This window comes from Dermochelys coriacea, chromosome 8 (assembly GCF_009764565.3).
Source record: "Dermochelys coriacea isolate rDerCor1 chromosome 8, rDerCor1.pri.v4, whole genome shotgun sequence".
Lineage (NCBI taxonomy): Eukaryota > Metazoa > Chordata > Testudines > Dermochelyidae > Dermochelys > Dermochelys coriacea.
The window spans coordinates 73,514,822-73,535,679 of NC_050075.1; the positions used below are offsets into that span (position 1 = coordinate 73,514,822).

At 39.6% G+C, this 20,858-nt stretch overlaps 1 protein-coding gene across 4 annotated transcripts in view; it reads right to left on the reverse strand.

Moving 5' to 3' along the window:
• Window positions 1-7,635: 7,635 nt before the first annotated feature.
• Window positions 7,636-20,858, reverse strand: part of LOC119859834 (TLC domain-containing protein 4-B-like) — a 57,813-nt gene continuing 44,590 nt past the window's right edge. For 3 of the 4 annotated variants that reach the window (XM_038412570.2, XM_038412571.2, XM_043490528.1), the window contains exon 7: window positions 7,636-12,932. In XM_038412570.2, the coding sequence (XP_038268498.1) occupies window positions 12,617-12,932 (316 nt within the window). In that variant the 3' untranslated portion in view covers window positions 7,636-12,616. The remainder of the gene's footprint in view (window positions 12,933-20,858) is intronic. The other variant, XM_043490529.1, reaches the window with a different exon arrangement.

Sequence of the window (20,858 nt, forward strand, 5' to 3'; positions counted from 1 at the left end):
GGCAGCCTGCCCTGGACCTGGTGCGCACCACAGCCACCCCAGAGCTGCTCCAGGTAAGCGGCGCCGGGCCGGAGCCCACACCCCTCCTGCCCCCTGCACCTCAACTCCCTGCCCTGAGCCCCCTGCTTGCATCCCCTGCCTGCACCCAAACCCCCTGCCACATCTCGCATCCCTCCTACACCCCCACCCCCTTCCCTGAGCCCCCTCCTGCACTCTGCTGCCCTCCCTGCACCACTGGGCTGAGCCCCCTCCTGCACTCTGCACCCCAACCCTTTCTCTGAGCCTCCTCATACAGCTTGCACCTCTTCTCTGCTCCAGCCCTTTGCTCTGAGCCCCTTCCTGCACACTGCACCTCCTCCCACACCCCAACCCCCTGCCTCAGCCCTACATTCATGGCTCTGCATGCAATTAATTTCCCCACCCAGCTGTGGCCCTCAGGCCAAAAAGTTTGCCCACTCCTAGTCTATACAAGAAGTGCTGTCAAGTAAACAAAGTAAAGAAACTGAAAAATCATCTTCCTCTAGTCTTTGTTATAGAAATCTTGGGTATTACTAATTTCAGACAGAAGTGAGATTTTTAAGTTGGTGGTGTTTTTAAAAACTTGTACTTGATACCTCTTATTTAAGAAAAAAAAAAGCAGCTCTAATCCTGTAGGATGAGCAAGGGGAGCTAACCTAAAATACACCACTCCACAGGCTTTGAAACGAGAATCAGACCTTCATGCTCCTCTCCACTTCCATAAGCATCCTTATTTACCATAAATCTGTCTGTTTCTAAGTCGCTCTTAATACCAGCAGAGAACAGACTGATGAGACTAGAAAGCTATTACTTTTGCCTTTACTATCTGCATCAAGTCATGGAGTGCGCCTTGCTACCTATATGAGAATAGGCTTGACTTAAGTTACCTGTAGCAAACCCATATTTTACCACTGAAGGACAAAATTTTCTGTAACAGCAATAGACTCAATCTCAGGTGGTCTAGTGGTTAAGGGGGAGACTTTTAAAGGCACAAAGGACTGTTAAGTGCCTTTGAAAATCTTGCTCCAAAAGCTATACAAGACAAGCACATGCATAGTCATTTGTTGTGAAGTTCATGGTATTTAAAGTGAAATTTTAGAGTAGGGCACTCTCCTTTTCCTCCTCAATCAATACCTGTATGACATGCGCTGGCAGATTGTCCTAATAGACCATTTTCCCCTCTCATGAGGCCCATGTGGAGTTAAAGCACTGAAAATCATGTGAATGCTTGCTACTGTTGCTTGGTAAATCTGGAATCCATATTTTCAGTGGCAGCTTTATGCATACATATCTGATTTTTCTGCAGCTTTACCTCTAAAGATACAGAAATAGTTACCCTAAAAATTTTCTATTCTTAAGTGTATTTCAGATATAAGGGCCAAGTCTGTCTTTTGCTACTGAATTCCAGTATAGCACTTTCTAGCTTTTGCAAGACCTCAAACAGATCTTCTCTTTAAAAAGTGAGAGGGAGATTTCAGTCATAAAGGCAATTAAGCCCATCTTAAAAACAAACAGCATGCCCACAATTTGCTTGTCTTTATCTCCTTAAGAATTCCTATCATTCAGTCTACCAAAGGTTGAGTTTATTTCTACAAATCTCCGCCTGGGCAACGCCAAATAATAATTTTGATCATTGCCTTCAGTCCTGATAAGCCCAGAGTATAGCAAGAATACCTAGCTCTTAGCTACCTCAGAGGCATCAGCAAGGGCTTGAAGTTGCCAAAAAATTGAAAACATCTTTCAAAATAAACTCAAAATAGATTATCTCTTTTTAAGAAAGAGTTGAGATGCAAATAAGCAAACTCAAGGTTGTGGTTGGTGTAGTGACAAATGTCACCATGAGAAGTGTCTTGTCTGTCTTTGGCTGCATATTAGAACAGCCCATATTTACTGCTGTACCATCTTAAATCAGGCAGACAGGCCAGTTTTGATTTGAGCTTTTCTGCAGTAATCCCAAATCAGTTTTTATTCCTTATGCACTACCATCAGCAGTTTCAAATTCCAAGTATATTATGTCAGTAAAGAGAACATAAGGTTTCCCTTCATGCACAAATTGGACGTACACTACGGACTCTCACCTCAGTTACTGACCTGTCAGTGGATCCACCAGCAAGCCCAATAATAAATTTAACTTTCTACATGATTTCTAAAAAGACACTTCACTGAAAGAATTTACATTTGCCTCTTTCAAGTCTTTTATTCAGAGGGTTATAGTTAGATACAAAATTCTAGGCACATTTGGAGTGCAAGCTGCAGAGTATTGCCAAAATCTTTGACTACGTTCATATTTAGAAGCTCTGTAAGCACGGTTAAACAAGGTGGCAAACATTTGGCTCTTCTCTCCTCCTGTTGCATTTTACAGAGCAATCCTAGTAATAAGAGCTTCTTGTGAGCAAACTGGAACCTTTTCTGCATCTAGGCATTTAACATAACAGGGGTGTTGATAACTGTTTATCTGTGGAGACTAGAGTTAAATAAAACAGCTGTTGACTATCACTTCAACGAGTAGTTTTGTACCATGATTAAATCTGTCCACTTTTAATTAAGTGATCTTAATTATCACACTAGCAGACTCTCTCACCACAGTGAAATGTGGTAAACTAAGGCAGACTCTCACTAAATACAGGATCAGTGACCGTGAACTAGAGGTGGATAGTGGAAGGCACAAAGTAGTCTAATCCCAAAGAAGAGCAACTGTGAACCCAAATGTGATGGAGGAGAGATTGAGATACAAATAAAACTTCTAAAAAGGAGACCAGATTATTTAGTAAACAGGTAGAAGAGGATCCATTTAATAAACAAAGACTATTACCAAAGAACGCCATCTACCAATTCAGGTAATTTTGCATAGTTCAGATTTAAAAAAAAAAAAAGTCCGATGTGCAGGGGAAATAAAACCCTTGAAGCATTGGAGTGCTTTTATATTTTCTCCTAGTAAAAAATTTGTGGTATAATATTAAAGAAAATTTAAAGCACAAAAGAACATTTGTGGGGTCAGAGAGATTAATGAGTAAAATAAAAAGGTAGCTTCCTCTGAGGAAGTCATTTCATGAATTCTTTATAAAAATTCATGTAGCTATCAGGTTAAAGATTACAGATTGAATCACCTTCCATTAAAGTCAATAGTTAAATTCCTATAAACTTCAATGGAAATAGGATTAGAGCCTGCATTTTTTTTAAAAAAAAATCACTTCAACTTGGAAAGATGCCTTTTTATTTGAGCAGTTACACAATTTCATTGTATAGACATATCCATCTATGGATCTTGGTGCATATACATTTGTCAAGAACTTCAGAGATTTGTAAACTCTGGGGGCAAGGACTATCATTGTTTGTACAGCACTATAGGGTCCAACCAGATTGTGCCCATTTGGCACTATCCCGCTGCAAAATGTTAAATAATATCTGGCTGTACAGTACAGGCAAAGAGCCTGATTAAATGTCCTCCGATTCCCATTGGCTTCAATGGACTTTGGACAAAGCCCAAAATAGGCATAGGTCATTCAAAATGTTTGGTAACTGTGGATTAATAGGTACTGATGTTCACCTAAGGCAGCAGAATCCCTGCTCATGGATCTCTTCCTTTTTTCTTCATGCTCACTGGCTTTACATGGTATCCATATGTATGCATCCGTTTGTTCTTGCCCACATTAGGTGGCATTTACATGATCTATACACTCAAGTACAACTTTATTTTGTATTGCAGTTAACCTAAACTGCCAGTGGAAGTACAGCATAATTAAGATGTAGAATCTCAGATGAGCACTGTAAACAATCTCAATAAATTGATTTTTTGGTCTTTTTAATGGCAACCATACGATGTACAATAATGCAATTTCTAAGTTCAGTGTAGTGTAGTTGAATAAGCTGGCACCATTGATTTTTTCACTTTTCCAAAAATTAGTATTTCTGGCACTTTAGCACAACTGCTTGGGCAGCTTCTGCTAGGTTTGGAGTTGTTCTAGGCCTATAATTGCCTGACCATATGGCATTATATTAGATGCCATATTCCTTGGATTCAATTTGATCCTGGGGGTATATGTAGGCAGTCTTTTCCTCCACCAGTAAATATGACTGTGTAAATCTCTATCCAGATGGGTTTTAATCATAAGGAATCCTCAGATGCTCATGTTTTAAAAATGACCACCATCTCACTATCTGAAGCGTCAGTACAGGCTCCTGAAGTTAACTTCATTGCCCCGTCTCTCCCGTCATGTTCTTCCCCAACCTTAAAGTGCTGTATTTGCTTTGAGCTATATAGCTACTCCTTTGGCAGGCTCTCCCCATTCCTGGGCAGTTTGGAAAATGTTCATGCTGCTCTTACACTGTCACTTTACTTTTGCAGCATTTCTAATCAGATCTCTAGTAGATACAGGTTTTGGAGAAGTTGTGGATCTCAAAACCACAATTAAAAACTTAGAAAGATGGAGAGGTGAGGAAAGGTGGGAAGAAGATGGGGATGGAAGAGGCAGCAAGAGACAGTTCTCTGGGTACTTGCGAGACAATACCTGAGGCCTGAGAGCAAGAGTAAGGAGCCTTTAAGTAACCTCAAATCAAGAGGAGAATATAAAATAGTAGGAGCTCTAGGAGACATGAAAAAAAAGAGTGAGGTGCAAGGCCAAATTAAGGGTGGTGTTTGCTGGGAATGGCAAAGGCAGTAGTTAATTGTTTTTTGTCTAACTGAAATGCAGTTATTCAGTTTATTTATACATGTGCAGTTATATGTAGGCTTCTAAAGAAATTAACTCTCCAGGGGATTTAGCTTCCTTCCTATTATATCCATCTACTATAAAAAAATCCTAATACATAGTCACTTTATGATTGTTAGATCTTTGTTATCAAGATAACTAGAAGTGTGCACGTAACTGCATATGAACAGAATGTAAGAACGGATTATAACAGTGTTCTGTCTAGTCCAGTATCCTGCCTCCAAAAGGAAGATGCAACAAATCACCTTTGGAATGATCTGCCTAGTTGCCATTTTTCTTAACCCCTGTGATTTAGTACTTCTGTCCTGAAGCATGGGATATTTTATCTGTGATGTACTTATCCTATCTGATGCAATTGTGGGCATCCTCAATATCCATATAAGAGTGCAAGTTTATTTGAATCCTTCTAAGCTCTTTGCCTCAGTGATATCTTGCATACATATGCAGCCTTAAAATGTAACCCTTAAAATTTAGCCATCACAACAAAATTCTGACTACATTCTTCCATAGTATAGAACTACATTTTATGAATGATATATAACATGCACTGTTTCTAGCTACTGTACAAAACCCAAGCCTTTCTAAAGAAGCACAAAAATCCCAAACCATGGGGCAGTTATTTTACTAACCACACCACACCACCATTTTAAAAAAATCCCACAAGGTAAAACTGCATTCTCTTCCTTTATTATGAAGTACTAGTACCTTGTGTACAACATGCAACTTATTGCTTATTAACATTATTGCCTGTGTCAATTTCAGCCTACAAAAAAATCAGTTTACATCAATTTATACAAACTGCAAGGCTGTTCAACTAAAATGTAGAAATACTTGCAATCCCAGTGAAATACAAATATTGTTCATATGATTATTCTACAAGCAAAACCTGTAACATTTAATCATTCACACATTCATCTTATTACAATGTATGACTTTTGTAATCCACAGTATTACCATTACCTTCATAAATTCTTGAACACTACAATGGTTGCCATACAAACAAGACAGTTTGCAATTAATGTTTCCATGATCTTCTCAGGCAATGCTGCAATATTAATTTTAGGGCAAACAAAACTAATGAGTTAATGGCAATAAACATTTTGAAACAAAATTCTGTACTCTATGTATAGTATACATTATTATGAGTGGGGTATAACAGTACAGTCAAATATGCCACGACATCCAATTGTTTTTGAAAGTGGCCATTCAAAAACGCAAAAAAAAAAAAAGTCAGAAAATAGTACATCAATGCAAGAGAATCTATGTTTCAACATTTACTGTTAACATCCTCCTACATCATATTACGTCTATGCCACATGCTATTCACAGAACAAGAGGGAAAAAAAACACTCCCCCCACCCCAAGTTATTTAGGCACAAAATATTATACATGACTAACTCCATTAATCTACATTAACAAATGGAGATGAGGCTAGGACCATGAAATAATTGCTACTTTTGAGAGACTGGGGTTTCTAAACTACACCAGGGCCACTGATGGGAATTGTGTGTCCATAGTTTGGCCTCAAGGAGCACGAATACATAAACTGCAAAAGGTACTACTCCATAGTTATGTAGTCCCTTGTGGACTACAGAGGCTGTTTTATGGAATGCAATGGGGGCTGTACTGGAAGGTTGATGCCAGGGTTTTTGGTCAATAGTGAGTCTACCTTCATGGACAGGCCAGTACACTATTCCACCAAATGACTGTCATAAATGGAGTAACTGTCCCCACTGTTATTCAAGTTTGGTTACAATTTTCAGGAGACGTCACCTGAAAGTGAGAACAGGTGTTTGTTCACATGGCATTGTTGTAGCCAGCGTTGCAAGATATTTACGTGCCAGATGTGCTAAAGATTCATATGTCCCTTCACCTTCAACCACTATTCCAGAGGACATGCGTCCATGCTGATGGGTTCTGCTTGATAAACTATCCAAAGCAGTGCGCAGTGACGCATGTTCATTTTCATCATCCAAGTCAGATGCCAACAGCAGAAGGTTGATTTTCTTTGATGGTTCAGGTTCTGTAGTCTTCACATTTGAGTGTTGCTCATCTAAGACTTCTGAAAGCATGTTCCACACCTCATCCCTCTCAGATTTTAGATGGCACTTTAGATTCCTAAACTTTGGGTCAAGTGCTGTAGTTACTTTAAAAATCTCACATTGGTACCTTCTTTGCATTTTGTCAAATCTGCAGTGAAAGTGTTCTTAAAACAAATGTGCTGGGTCATCATCTGAGACTGCTATAACATGAAATATGGCAGAATGTGGGTAAAACAGAACAGGAGACATACAATTCTCCCCCAAGGTGATCAGTCACAAATTAAATTAACACTTAAAAAAAACCAAAAAAACCGAGTATCAGCATGGAAGCATGTCCTCTAGAACGGTGGCCAAAGCATGAAGGGACATACAAATGTTCATTATACCTGGCACATAAATACCTTGCAACGCCAACTACACAAGTGCCATGTGAATGCCTGTTCTCATTTTCAGGTGAGATGGTAAATAAGCACTAACCAGGTATCTCCCATAAATGGAAACTAGCTTGTTTGTCTTAGCAATTGGCTGAACAAGAAGTAGGACTTAGTGGACTTGTAGGCTCCAACTTTTTCTATTATTTTGTTTGAGTGCAGTTATGTAACAAAAAATCTACATTTGTAAGTTACGCTTTCATGATAAAGAGGTTGCACTACAGTACTTCTATGTGGTGAATTGAAAAATACTATCTTTTGTTTTATCATTTTTACAGTGCAAATATTTCTAATCAGAAATATAATATGAAGTGGGCACTGTACACTTTGTATTCTGTATTGTAATATAAATCATATTTGAAAATGAACATCCAAAAAAAATTTTAATTAGTATTCTATTGTTTAACAGTGCAATTAATTGAGATTAATTTTGAGTTAATCGTGCGAGTTAACTGTGATGAAATTGACAGCCCTACTTGTAATACATTTTGCATTGGGTCATAAATCTGAAAATTTCTCCCATTCCTATATTAAGAGCAACAAAACATGGATCCAGAAATGTACCAGGCTCTGGGGCTACTTATGTCTCTTCTGTTTCTGCAGTAGGCTCCTCCCTGGGAGAGGGGGGGGAAAAAAAAAAAAAAAAAAAAATCAAACTGCTCCTTTGAGTATGGACCCAATATGTGCCGCAGCTGCTCTGGTGGCAGAACCTCTTTGGAAACCAGTGTGAGCACCAGAGTCACTTCACTAGCTTGATCTGGTGCCTGCTGGTTCCCCTCTAGTATAGGAGTAGTTCAGGGGTCAGAAGGTCACTATCCCAGCTGACCAGGCTATCGTGAACTGCTGTTGGTTCCATGCTTGGTGCAGTAGCCAACAACCAGTCAAACTCCTCATTAAAGAGGCAGGATGTTGGGGAGTTCCCAAAGGTGTGGTTTCAACCTTGGCTTTCCAATATCTTGAGCTGCTTAATCCGGACCCAGCACTGGTCACCAGTCCGGTGAATCCCACACACTGCCAGTTCATCTGCAATTTTGTAGTGAAGAGAAACTTGTTGCTTGCCTTGCACCAGAGATTAACCAATATCTGACTGTGGTCCCGTCACCAGGGAACATGTTCGTCAATGGAATTCTTATCGGTGGCCATAGCTAGCACAGGAGATGGTTCATTCTGTTTGCAGCTCAGCAGTCAGAATACTATATTAACCACTGAGCAGCTGTACTTGAACAAGGGGAGGCTTCCATTTCCTGGGAGTCAGCTGGCTAGTCTTGAGATAGAAAGAACAAGGAACATTGGCCCATGGGACTGTGTGATAGAATTAGCAAACTATCAGGACATGAGCCTGGGGGACCCAGGCTCAAGCTGCATCCACACTACATAATGATGCACTGTGGATTAGTGGGGCTTGGGTTTGGAGGAACCCCTCTCGCTGGATCCTAAAGTCTGGGTCCAGGGGCTTACTGGCCTTAGCTTTGTGTGTAGACAGAAGGGGGGTTAGCGCTCAGGCCTGAGTCTGAGCCCAGGCTTACATTGCACTTTAGACATACCCTCAGTGTTCTCTTACTACATACTTGGTAGTCAGTACTGTAGAAGGGGAAGTGCTGTGGTATCCTCTTAACACATCAGCCAGTAGAGCTCACTGAATGCAAAGATGGCAGGGGAAAAGGCAAACAATAAGCTGTGCTTTGCTATGGGCTGTTCAGGTTACTACCTCAGCTCAAAGAGGGAATCACTGACTTTACTTCCTAGGATGGCAAAATTCTAAGGGGAAAGAAATCTAGTCCCAAATGAGCATCTGTACACACACCTTCAGATCTGCCACCCCAGACACATACACCCATCAAAAAACACCCTGCAACACCTTCTCCTGCCCAGAAAAAAAAAAAACCACAACCATTCCATGCTGCTCACCATGGACCTATAGAATTTTGCAAGACTAAGATGCATATGTGTATTTGATATCAATCATAAGTCCTTTACAAGACAGATGCTTGTGATTAGAAATTCTAGCAACAATTCTATTTTGAATAAAGGAGACAATTTAATCTGTGCAGTTTTGGACTGATACTTCAGATAGAGAAATGTAACTACTAAACTATGAGTCTAGTAGAGGAACAAAACAGCAACTGGTTTCAGTATTGTACAATATGTTGCATCATATATAATCTTAGTGGCCTGTGAAGGAGCCCTAAAAAACAAAGGATGTGTGATGGACTGAATGCACCTATGTGCAATCTGTATATTTCTGTCCATGCCCAATACGTTGGAATTCATGACCATTTAAAAATTATTCTTGCACACAACTGCTGTGTGGTTATAGTATAATCTTGTAACACCAAATAAAATAAATCAGAACTTAATTCAAACCAAATGGACATAGGAAATATGGTTGGATATATTTGCTGATCTTTTACAGTGCAATTGAATCCTAGAGGATAAAAGCTATTCGGACCAAATTGATTAGTAGGTCATCTAGCCCATTCCTCTTCCACTGTAGATTGTTCAATCTAGTTTTAATATCTTTCATACTTATGATAAACCTGAGTCTTAGTCACCATCTAAGATTTATGTAGAATAGAGAATACAAGGGAATACACTTTAAAGTTTATAGTTTTAGTGAAGACTACATTGGAAATTTGGAATTTAATTTACTATATGTAGGATTCAAATGCCATTAAAGATGAGTGCTTTAAAAAGGACAGACTTCCAATGCAATCATGAAGTCCTTGCTTCCTGTAAAATCATTTTCCTTATGAAAAATGTTTTATCCTACTGTATTTTATTTTCAGAATTAGTAAACACCATACTTCTATGTTCAAGGTGTATTTTATCCAAAGTGCTTGAGTCTACTCAATTACTGATTTTGAAACAGAGAAAACCAAAACGTAAACATAAATTACAAATGTGCACACTTAGTTATTAATCAGATTACAAAAAACTTTTCACTAGTTACCATCCTGAACACTAATACTTTAGAACTGCCTTTGTGTGCATACTGAATTTTGTGCAGGATGTGTTTTAATTTAATCACTTTTTAAAAGTATCTGAATCTATGTTTTAATAAAAAATGTAATGGAGGGCATGATATGAATTTATTGGTTCCAAAGAAAAAACCACTGTGCTAATTCAAGAATGATAATAAAAAAACACACTTCAGTTACTATGCTTTCTAGGACTGAACAACTCATCTACATAATAAGGCAACAGGACTGCCAAGAATATAATGTAAGGAACTGAATGCATTAGCAATCTGCCTCCCACCCATTGAAAAATAAAGAGATAATGCTGAAAAAAATTATTGTTAAATAATGTAACTACACTTGTAAAAAAGGTGATATCAACCCATATAATGCTCTATTATACTCTTCAAAGAGGAGAGCTGAACTGCTTTAGCCACAACTGCCTTGGCTATACTGCAAGACAATGCAAAAGGTCTTTGCTAGCAGTTTGTGAAGTCATCTTGGTGACCTAGGGAGACGGAACCCTGATTTACACTACAAACTTACGTCAGTATTACTGCGGCACTCAGGGACATGGAAAATCCACACCCTGAGCAATGTAGTTATACTGACCTAGCCTCCAGTGTCGACAGTGCTATGTCAACAGGAGGGCTTCTCCTACTGATATTGCTACTGCCTCCTGGGAAGGTTGAGTACCTATGCCAACAGGAAAAGCTGTTCGATCGGTATAGGTAGTGTCTTCACTAAGTGCTACAGTGAAGCTGTAAGTGTAGACAAGCCCTCAATAAATCATAAAAGGGACAGCTAGTTCCTGAATTTTGTGTTTTATAGCTCTCCCTTCTAGCCCACACTAATAGCCAGACACCTACATTTGTGTAGAGGAAAGAGAACAGCACAAAAAAACATATCGCAACAGGACAAGAAACAAGAAGTTGCTTGAATAGTTTGCTACAATGTTTTTATGTAATAGCACCACACTAGTGGGTGAAAATGCAGTTTCAGCAGAACATACTAGCAGATGGTATCACAAACTACAAGTGATGACAAATCAAGTGAAGAAAGCATTGTTCCAAATAAAAACAAAAACACCTAGCCCCTCCACAACAGTTATATGGGAGAAAACAAAATTCTCAGGTTGGCATCTCTTCCATATTCCGATCTTCCCACATTCTCAAATTTCCCATGGGCATCACTGGAAGTTCTATGATTGAAGAGAAAGCAGAATATCTGCCAAGGACTATGTGGATCCAAAAACAGAAAGTTGTCCCTATGAAGTTAGCTGCTTCTGTGACCCACTCTATAAATCAGTTTTGAAGAGAACAAACTATTCTCTGTTGTGGCCACTGATAAGTCTTCTTGCTTATAAGATGGCTTTCTTTGGCCAGCACCTCAAATTTCCAGCCATATGAACAACAAGGAAACTATGAAAAAATATACATTTATATGAGCATTTGAACACAATATGAGCATTTTCATACTAAGGTGGTGGCTCTGGAGGGGAGAGAGTTACTGTGCAGCCACATATACAAAACTATTTAGTCTCCTATATTTAAGTTGTTTACACCCTAGAAGTCTCTTGGTTAAAATAATACAAATACATTTAGAAGTAGAGTTGCAATACTTTTCAAAAATAGTAGCAGCAGCTGACGCCGCCACCGCCTTCTTCACAGTGAGAGCACTGTTGTAAAAATGATTTTGTTTCCACACACACTGTTTACCAGGGTAACTTCTGATCAGATTTAACAATACTACTGCTGTGCTAATGTCCTTCTAGTAGCACAGTCATCCCTCCACATACGATAAGATAAAACATTATACCAGTATCTGTAAAACTTTCATAAATCCCCAAAAGATTGTGTCCATGCATAAGGCAACAAAGTCAGTAAAATATTTCCTAGCATCAAAGCTAAATTCTTAGCCTTTGTTGCCAAAAAAAAAAAAAAAAAAAAGTTGTCAAGGAAGAAATCTTGATTGTTAAACACCAAATACTAATAAGAGAAAGCACAGAAACATGGCAGGAAACTTGCCATATCTGCATAATTTACAACAAAAGATCTCAACATTCACAGGCTTTAAAAAAAAAAAAAAAAAACACCACACAACACATTGAGAAACCTGAGTGAAATCATTTTAGGAACATACAGATGGAAGACCACCAACTAATCAGTCTGTTCCTTTTTAAAGTTCATTTGTCAATTAAGTGCTTAGAACACAAGCTAGACGCATTTGTATGAACCTATACATACGGTATGTCATATGCCATTGTTTCCCATTCCATAGAGTGGGATTGTCTTTAAATGAAGTGACCCTGCGCATGCAGGCAGTGTGCCAAGGGAAAGGTTAAGATCAAAGAGGCAAAACCTTGTTTCCTTAGAGGAGCATTTTATGGCAAGAGTGTGCATTGTTTCAATGAACCCAAATTATCTTTATAGAGAAGTTCAGTTTTACATATATGATTTCTAGTCAGTTTTTCCATTCTTACACATTTGGACTTCTTCTTGTCCAATGAGACAAATAACTTTGTAGCACCCCTTTGTAATTTTGACCATCCACATCAAGTTCATCACATCCAAGACAACACTAGAGATAATCCAGGCGCTTTGGGCTGCAACTCCTACTCTGTGGAAAGCCTCTGTTCCAAACACAGAAATGACGTTGGCATAATAAACGGGCATGACTACAATCCTCACCATGAAGAACACGACTGTCATCAGCACCCCATTGATGATGTTGGCTTTTGAAGACCTGGGGTACCCCAGCACTTCAAAGAACCACCTGCAAGAGAGAAGTGTTCACAAAACCAAACAAATTTCAGATTTTTCAAATCCCTTCTTATGACCAGTCACTATTCAATTTATCCCCAAGCCCTCCCAATCCTAAAATGCTGCCTTCATAGATACTAAGGTCAGAAGGGACCATTCTGATCTAGTCCGACCTCCTGCACAATGCAGGCCACAGAATCTCACCCACCCACTCCTATGAAAAACCTCATCTATGTCTGAGCTATTGAAGTCCTCAAATTGTGGTTTAAAGGCTTCAAGGAGCAGAGAATCCTCCCTCAAGTGACCTGTGTCCCATGCTACAGAGGAAGGTGAAAAACCTCCAGGACCTCTCCAATCTGCCCTGGAGGAAAATTCCTTTCTGACCCCAAATATGGCGATCAGCTAAAGCATATGGGCAAGATTCACCAGCCAGATACTACAGAAAATTCTTCCCTGGGTAACTCAGATCCCATCCATCTAATATCCCATCTCAGGGGATTAGGCCTATTTACCCTGAATATTTAAGATCAATTAATTACCAAAATCACATTATCCCATCATACCATCTCCTCCATAAACTTACCGAGTAGAATCTTAAAACCAGATAGATCTTTTGCCCCCACTGCTTCCCTTGGAAGGCTATTCCAAAGCTTCACTCCTCTGATGGTTAGAAATCTTTGTCTAATTTCAAGTCTAAACTTCCTGGTGGCCAATTTATACCCATTTGTTCTTGTGTCCACATTGGTGCTGAGCTTAAATAATTCCTCTCCCTCTCCTGTATTTATCCCTCTGATATATTTATAGAGAGCAATCATATCTCCCCTCAACCTTCTTTTAGTTAGGCTAAACGAGCCAAGCTCCTTAAGTCTCCTTTCATAAGACAAGTTTTCCATTCCTCGGATCATCCTAGTAGCCCTTCTCTGTACCTGCTCCAGTTTGAATTCATCCTTTTTAAACATGGGAGACCAGAACTGCACATGGTATTCTAGGTGAGGTCTCACCAGTGCCTTGTATAACGGTACTAAAACCTCCTTATCCCTACTGGAAATGCCTCTCCTGATGCATCCCAAAACCGCATTAGCTTTTTTCACAGCCATATCACATTGGCAGCTCATAGTCATCCTATGATCAACCAATACTCCAAGGTCCTTCTCCTCTTCCATTTCTAATTGATGCGTCCCCAACTTATAGCTAAAATTCTTGTTATTAATCCCTAAATGCATAACCTTACACTTCTCACTATTAAATTTCATCCTATTACTATTACTCCAGTTTACAAGGTAATCCAGATCCTCCTGTATAATATCCTGATCCTTCTCTGAATTGGCAATACCTCCCATCTTTGTAGCATCTGCAAACTTTATTAGCACACTCCCACTTTTTGTGGGAAGGTCAGTAATAAAAAGATTAAATAAGATTGGTCCCAAAACCGATCCCTGAGGAACTCCACTGGTAACCTCCCTCCAGCCTGACAGTTCGCCTTTCAGTAGGACCCATTGCAGTCTCCTCTTTAACCAATTCCTTATCCACCTTTTGATGTTCATATTGATCCCCATCTTTTCCAATTTAATCAGTAATTCCCCATGTGGCACGGTATCAAACGCCTTACTGAAATCTAGGTAAATTAGATCCACTGCGTTTCCTTTATCTAAAAAATCTGTTACTTTTTCAAAGAAGGAGGAGATCAGGTTGGTTTGGCACAATCTACCTTTTGTAAAACCATGTTGTATTTTGTCCCATTTACCATTGACTTCAATGTCCTTAACTAATTTCTCCTGCCTTGTATTGTGGCTTCATCTAAAAGCTCTTTAGGCCAGTTAATTGTCTTGGTGCAAAGCATCCTGTAGTCTCCATTACTACATTAAAAAGTTTCATAATATTTTAAGGAACAGCATGTACAATAATCTCCTAATTTGAATTGTATACTAATATGTAATAAGTATACGTTAGTTGCTATTACTGTAGTGTAGAAGAGTGGTTTTCAACCTTTTTCATTTGTGTACCCCTAACAAAATTTCAAATAGAGGCTTTGGAAATCTTAGACAATCTGTGGACCCTTAGGGGTCTGCAGACCACAGGCTGAAAACCACTGCTGTAGAGCATGGATCATTTGTTTTGTAAATTAAAACTTTAAAATGACTATTTTGAAATAATTTCATTCTTTGAACAGTTTAATTTGCACTGCCTGATTAGAATTTTTTTTTTAAAAGTGAAACTGAGCTGAGAAATTTAACTCCAAACTTCCTCAGAATTATAGATTAAGGCCCCTACCAAATTCATGGTTCATTTTGGTCAATTTCACAGTCATGGGATTTTAAAAATTGTAAGTTTCATTATTTCAGATATTTAAATCTGAAATTTCAGAATGTTGTAACTGTAGGGGTAACCTGAAAGGGGGCCTCAGGGTTATTGGGGGGGGTCACAGTATTGCCACCCTTACTACTGTGCTGCTGCTGGTGGCTGCGATGCCTTCAGAGCTGGTAAGCCGGAGAGCAGCGACTGCTGGCCAGGAGCCAGTTCTGAAGGCAGCACTGCCACCAGTAGCAGCACAGAAGTAAGGATGGCAATACCATAGCATCTGTGCTGCTGCCTGCAGAGCTGGGTCCTCGGCCAGTAGCCTCTACTCTCCAGCCACCCAGCACCGCAGAAGTAAGGGTGAAGACAGCACTGCAGAAGTAAGGGTGGCAATATTACAGCCCCCTTACAATAAACCTTATGACCACCCTGCACCCCCTTTTGGATCAGGACCCCCCAGTTTGAGAAACGCTGGTCTCCCCTGTGAAATCTGTATAGTATATAGGGTAAAAGTACACACAAAAAAAGACCAGATTGCACAGTCCATGACGCATTTTTCACGGCCATGAATTTGGTAGGGCCCTAATTATAGGGCAAGAAAGAAGTTCGGAATTGGTGTTGTAAGTAGGACCCCACCCCATCTGTTATTTCACATTTGCTGGACTTGGGCTTTTGTGATTGGTGCCTTGTTACTGTCCTAGTAAGATCCTTAGAGATCAGTCTGGTCCCAAGCCAAAACCTCAGCTCTAAACATTAGAAGTTGAATTCCATTATTATGTTAATGCTTAGCTGTATGAAAAATGTCAGTGTGGTGGAGTAATTTTGAATAGGTTTTCTATATTTTGATGCCCTACTAGAGAGGTATAACTATTACATATAGCCTATTGCCTGGCAAGTAGAACGTGTGGGTTGGGTTCTTAAAGTATTATTACATGTTCCTCTCTTTCCCCTTCACCTCACAATAAAATCACTGCATTGAAGATTGGTACAGCTGTGACAAGTCAGAGAAAGGATAGAGAAGACCAAACCATAGAAAACATCTGAACTGCTGAACCTGTGAAGGCATAACCAGCTAAAACTACTGACCATTAAGCAACAGATGTAATGATTGTTAGAACTTCCACTTTGTAAAACTAATCATATAACCTGTTACAAATTTATTACTAGGGGTCACAGCCGTATTGACAGATACTTGTGATATGACTGGACATTATAGATCCCTAGTAAGTATAATCAAAGTCAAATATTTTCTTAGATAGGCATCAAGATGCTGATTGGGTACTGTGCCATGCCAGCATATTAATTTATGAATGCTTTTTAAACAATAAATGAAAAAATGGTAATAGCACAACTGCTCACAACCAAAGTCAGAATGACAATTTATGTTTTGCCTATCACTGACTAAATCTATGCTGAAATTAAACTTGCCTTGTATATGGACATGCCCAAATCAGAAACCAGTAGAACAGAAAGGAGATGCAAGGTAATAATTTAAGAAAAAGTAATACCTCTATTTACTGTTATGACAATTGTGCAATTCCTTTGTAATTTTTTAAAAAGTGAATTTAATGCTTATGAAAGTGCTGGATTATTAGACAGCACTGGAGACTCCTAACTATAGAACAGATAGCACAGACAGCATCAGGGCAGTTCATACTGCCCTCACTATTCTACTTATGTGCTTAATGCTGAGAAGAGTGACTGTCTCTAGGGAAGAGGGAGGTTCAGTCTCTAGGTCCATTTAGATCTTTGTCTTTATGCCAACAAGGAAGCAAATTGTGATAGTGGTTTTTGTGAAGTGAGCAGAGTATTGCTCTGCTAGACTGTGGTTTAAACCTTTAAATTTTAGGCAAAGACAATTCAATTCTACAGCTCACTGTCAGCTGAGTTAAAAAAAATCTTAAACAGAAATCTGCTCTACAAGAGCAAGACTTTAGTGTCCTGTACTATACATTTTTTTGTATTAAGTTAGTCATTAGGAATACTGAACAAACTCATCAGTAGTATTCATATTAACAGATCTCCAGAAACAGTTTCATTTGAGTCATAAAATTACTTTCTCAAAATATAAATTCAAGAGATATATTATACCAATATTTTTCTAATTGCAAGATGGAGATGAGGAGAAGCAAGATAGACACTAAAATCCAGAACAATGGTCTGCTTTTTCTTCTATGGTTTTATTGTTCTAAATTTTATCTTTAGACTTCAATTTTTAGAATAAATTGTAAATAAGAGTGAAAATATTTCACTTGCCAAGTATGTTATTTCATAACATTACATGCTACCATTAATTGGGCTACAAGATTGTTACAGTTTTCCTTTAGGGTTGTATTATCCCTACATTCAACTTTGGCACTTTCCTTATTTTAATTTTTAAAAACATAAGAAATTTGTTTTGTTTAGCTTGTCAGTTAGATATAGTGAGGTACAAATAGTTTGAGATTTTCATATGTAACGAAGAGAATCCTAAATTGACCTGTATTTTATACCCCATCTGGTGAAAATTTAAGCCAAAATCATGAGAGTGATAAGTCCTGGCACAGTCAAAGAATTATAATGTGATTGGAATAGAGACTTGGTGAGAACTCACATGACTGGAGTACTGTCATGGATGGATATAAACTGTTCAGGAAGGACAGGCAGGGCAGAAAAGATAGGGTAGTTGCATTGTATGTAAGGCAGCAGTATGACTGCTCAGAGCTCCAGTATGAAACTGCAGAAAACTTAATCCAGAGACTCTCTCGGGTTTAAGTGTGAGCAACAAGGGGGATGTCGTGGTGGGAATCTGCTATAGACCATCAGACCAGGGGGATGAGGTGGACGAGGCTTTCTTCAGGCAATTAACAGAAGTTACTAGATCGCAGGCCCTGGTTCTCATGGGGGACTTCAATCACCCTGGTATCTGCTGGGAGAGCAATACAGTAGTGCACAGACAATCCAGGAAGTTTTTGGAAATTGTAGGGGACAATTTCCTGGTGCAAGTGCTGGAGGAACCAACTAGGGGCAGAGCTCTTCTTGACCTGCTGCTCACAAACCGAGAAGAATTAGTAGGGGAAGCAAAAGTGGATGGGAACCTGGGAGGCAGTGACCATGAGATGATAGAGTTCAGGATCCTGACACAAGGAAGAAAGGAGAGCAGCAGAATTGGACCCTGGACTTCAGAAAAGCAGACTTTGACTCCCTCAGGGAGCTGATGGGCAGGATCCCCTGGGAGAACATGAGGGGGAAAGGAATCCAGGAGAGCTGGCTGTATTTTAAAGAATCCTTATGGTGGTTGCAGGAACAAACCATCCCACTGTGTAGAAAGAATAGTAAATATGGCAGGCAACCAGCTTGGCTTAACAGTGAAATCCTTGCTGATCTTAAAAACACAAAAAAGAAGCTTACAGGAAGTGGAAGATTGGACAAATGATGAGGGAGGAGTATAAAAATATTGTGCAGGCATGCAGGAGTGAAATCAGGAAGGCCAAACCACACTTGGAATTGCAGTTAGCAATGGATGTTAGAGTAACAAGAAGGGTTTCTTCAGGTATATTAGCAACAAGAAGGTGGTCATGGAAAGTGACCCTTACTGAATGAGGGAGGCAACCTAATGAAAGAGGATGTGGCAAAAGCTAATGTACTCAATGCTTTTTTCGCCTCTGTCTTCACGAACAAGGTCAGTTCCCAGACTATTGCACTGGGTAGCACAGTATGGGGAGGAAGTGTCCAGCCCTCTGTGGAGAAAGAAGTGGTTCAGGACTATTTAGAAAAGCTTGACGAGCACAAGTCCATGGGGCCAGATGCACTGCATCCAAGAGTGCTAAAGGAGGTGGTGGATGTGATTGCAGAGCCATTGGCCATTATCTTTGAACACTTATGGCAATAGGGGGAGGTCCTGGATAACTGGAAACAGGCTAATGTAGTGCCCATCTTTAAAAAAAAGGAAAGGAGGAGGATCTGGGAAACTACAGGCCAGTCAACCTCACCTCAGTCCCTGGTGGGGGGAAATATATCCTGGAGCAGGTCCTCAAGAACTCAATTTTGAAGCATTTTGAGGAGAGGAAAGTGATCAGGAACAGTCAGCATGATTCATCAAGAGCAAGTCATGCCTGACTAACCTCTTTGATGAGGTAACTGGCTCTGTGGATGAGGGGAAAGCAGTGGATGTGTTATTCCTTGACTTTAGCAAAGCTTTGATACGGTCTCCCATGCTATTCTTACAGCAAGTTAGAGAAGTATGGACTGGATGAGTGCACTATACGGTGGCTAGAAAGCTGGCTAGATCGGGCTTAACAGGTAGTGATCAATGGCTCCATGTCTAGTTGGCAGCCAGTATCAACCAAAGTGCTCCAAGGGTCGGTCCTGGGGCCAGTTTTGTTCAATATCTCCATTAATGATCTGGAGGATAGCGTGGATTACACCCTCAGCAAGTTTGCAGAGGACACTAAACTGGGAGGAGTGGTAGATATGCTGGAGGGTAGACAAATTAGAGGAACAGGCCAAAAGAAATCTGACGAGATTCCACAAGGACAAGTGCAGAGTCCTGCACTTATGAAGAATCCCATGCATTGCTACAGACTAGGGACCGAGTAGCTAGGCAGCAGTTCTGTAGAAAAGGACATACGGGTTACCATGGACAAGAAGCTGGATAGGAGTCAACCGCATGCCCTTGTTGCCAAGAAAGCTAATGGCATTTTGGGCTGTATAAGTAGGAGCATTGTCAGAAGATTGAGGGACATGATCATTCCCCTCTATTCAGCATTGGTAAGGCCTAATCTGGAGTACTGTGTCAGTTTTGGGCCCCACACTACAAAAAGGATGTGAAAAAAAAAAAACCACTATAAAAAGTCCAGCGGAGGGCAACAAAAGTGATTAGGGGGCTGGAGCACATGACTTTGAAGAGAGGCTGAGGGATCTGGGATTATTTAGTCTGCAGAAGAAAAGAATGAGGGGGGATTGGATAGCTCCTTTCAACTACCTGAAAGGGGGTTCTAAAGAGGATGGATCTAGACTGTTCAGTGGTACCAGATGATAGAACAAGAAGTAATGGTCTTAAGATGCAGTGGGGGAGGTTTAGGTTGGATATTTGGAAAAATGTTTTCACTAGGAGGGTAGTGAAGCACTGGAATGGGTTACCTAGGGAGGTGGTAGAATCTCCTTCCTTAGAGGTTTAAGGTCAGGCTTGACAGAGCCCTGGCTGAGATGATTTTAGTTGGGAATTAGGTTCTGCTTTGAGCAAGGGGTTGGACTAGATGACCTCCAGAGGTCCCTTCCAACCCTGATATTCTATGATAATTGAGTTGTTATATAAATCAATGGAATTCTGAGATTAAAATGCAATTGTTTATTATAACTGCAGCTCGATGTTATTTGTTAATACTATATCAGAGAACAAACACAAAGATAATATAAACTAATCTTTATGAACATTTACATTAGTTACTGTCTCAGAGGTCTGGTTCTTCTCAAATTTAATTAAAGTTATATATATGAATTTATGGGACAGTAAGTTCCTTAATATAATAGGCTTTATCACCATCTTCTGTAGAGATTCCTGTTTGTCTGCTAAGATAATAATTCTGGGAATTTGAGGACACTTGACCTCAGTCAAGGAACTTTTAAACAAACATTTATTTAAAGTAAATTGTGCATATTTAAT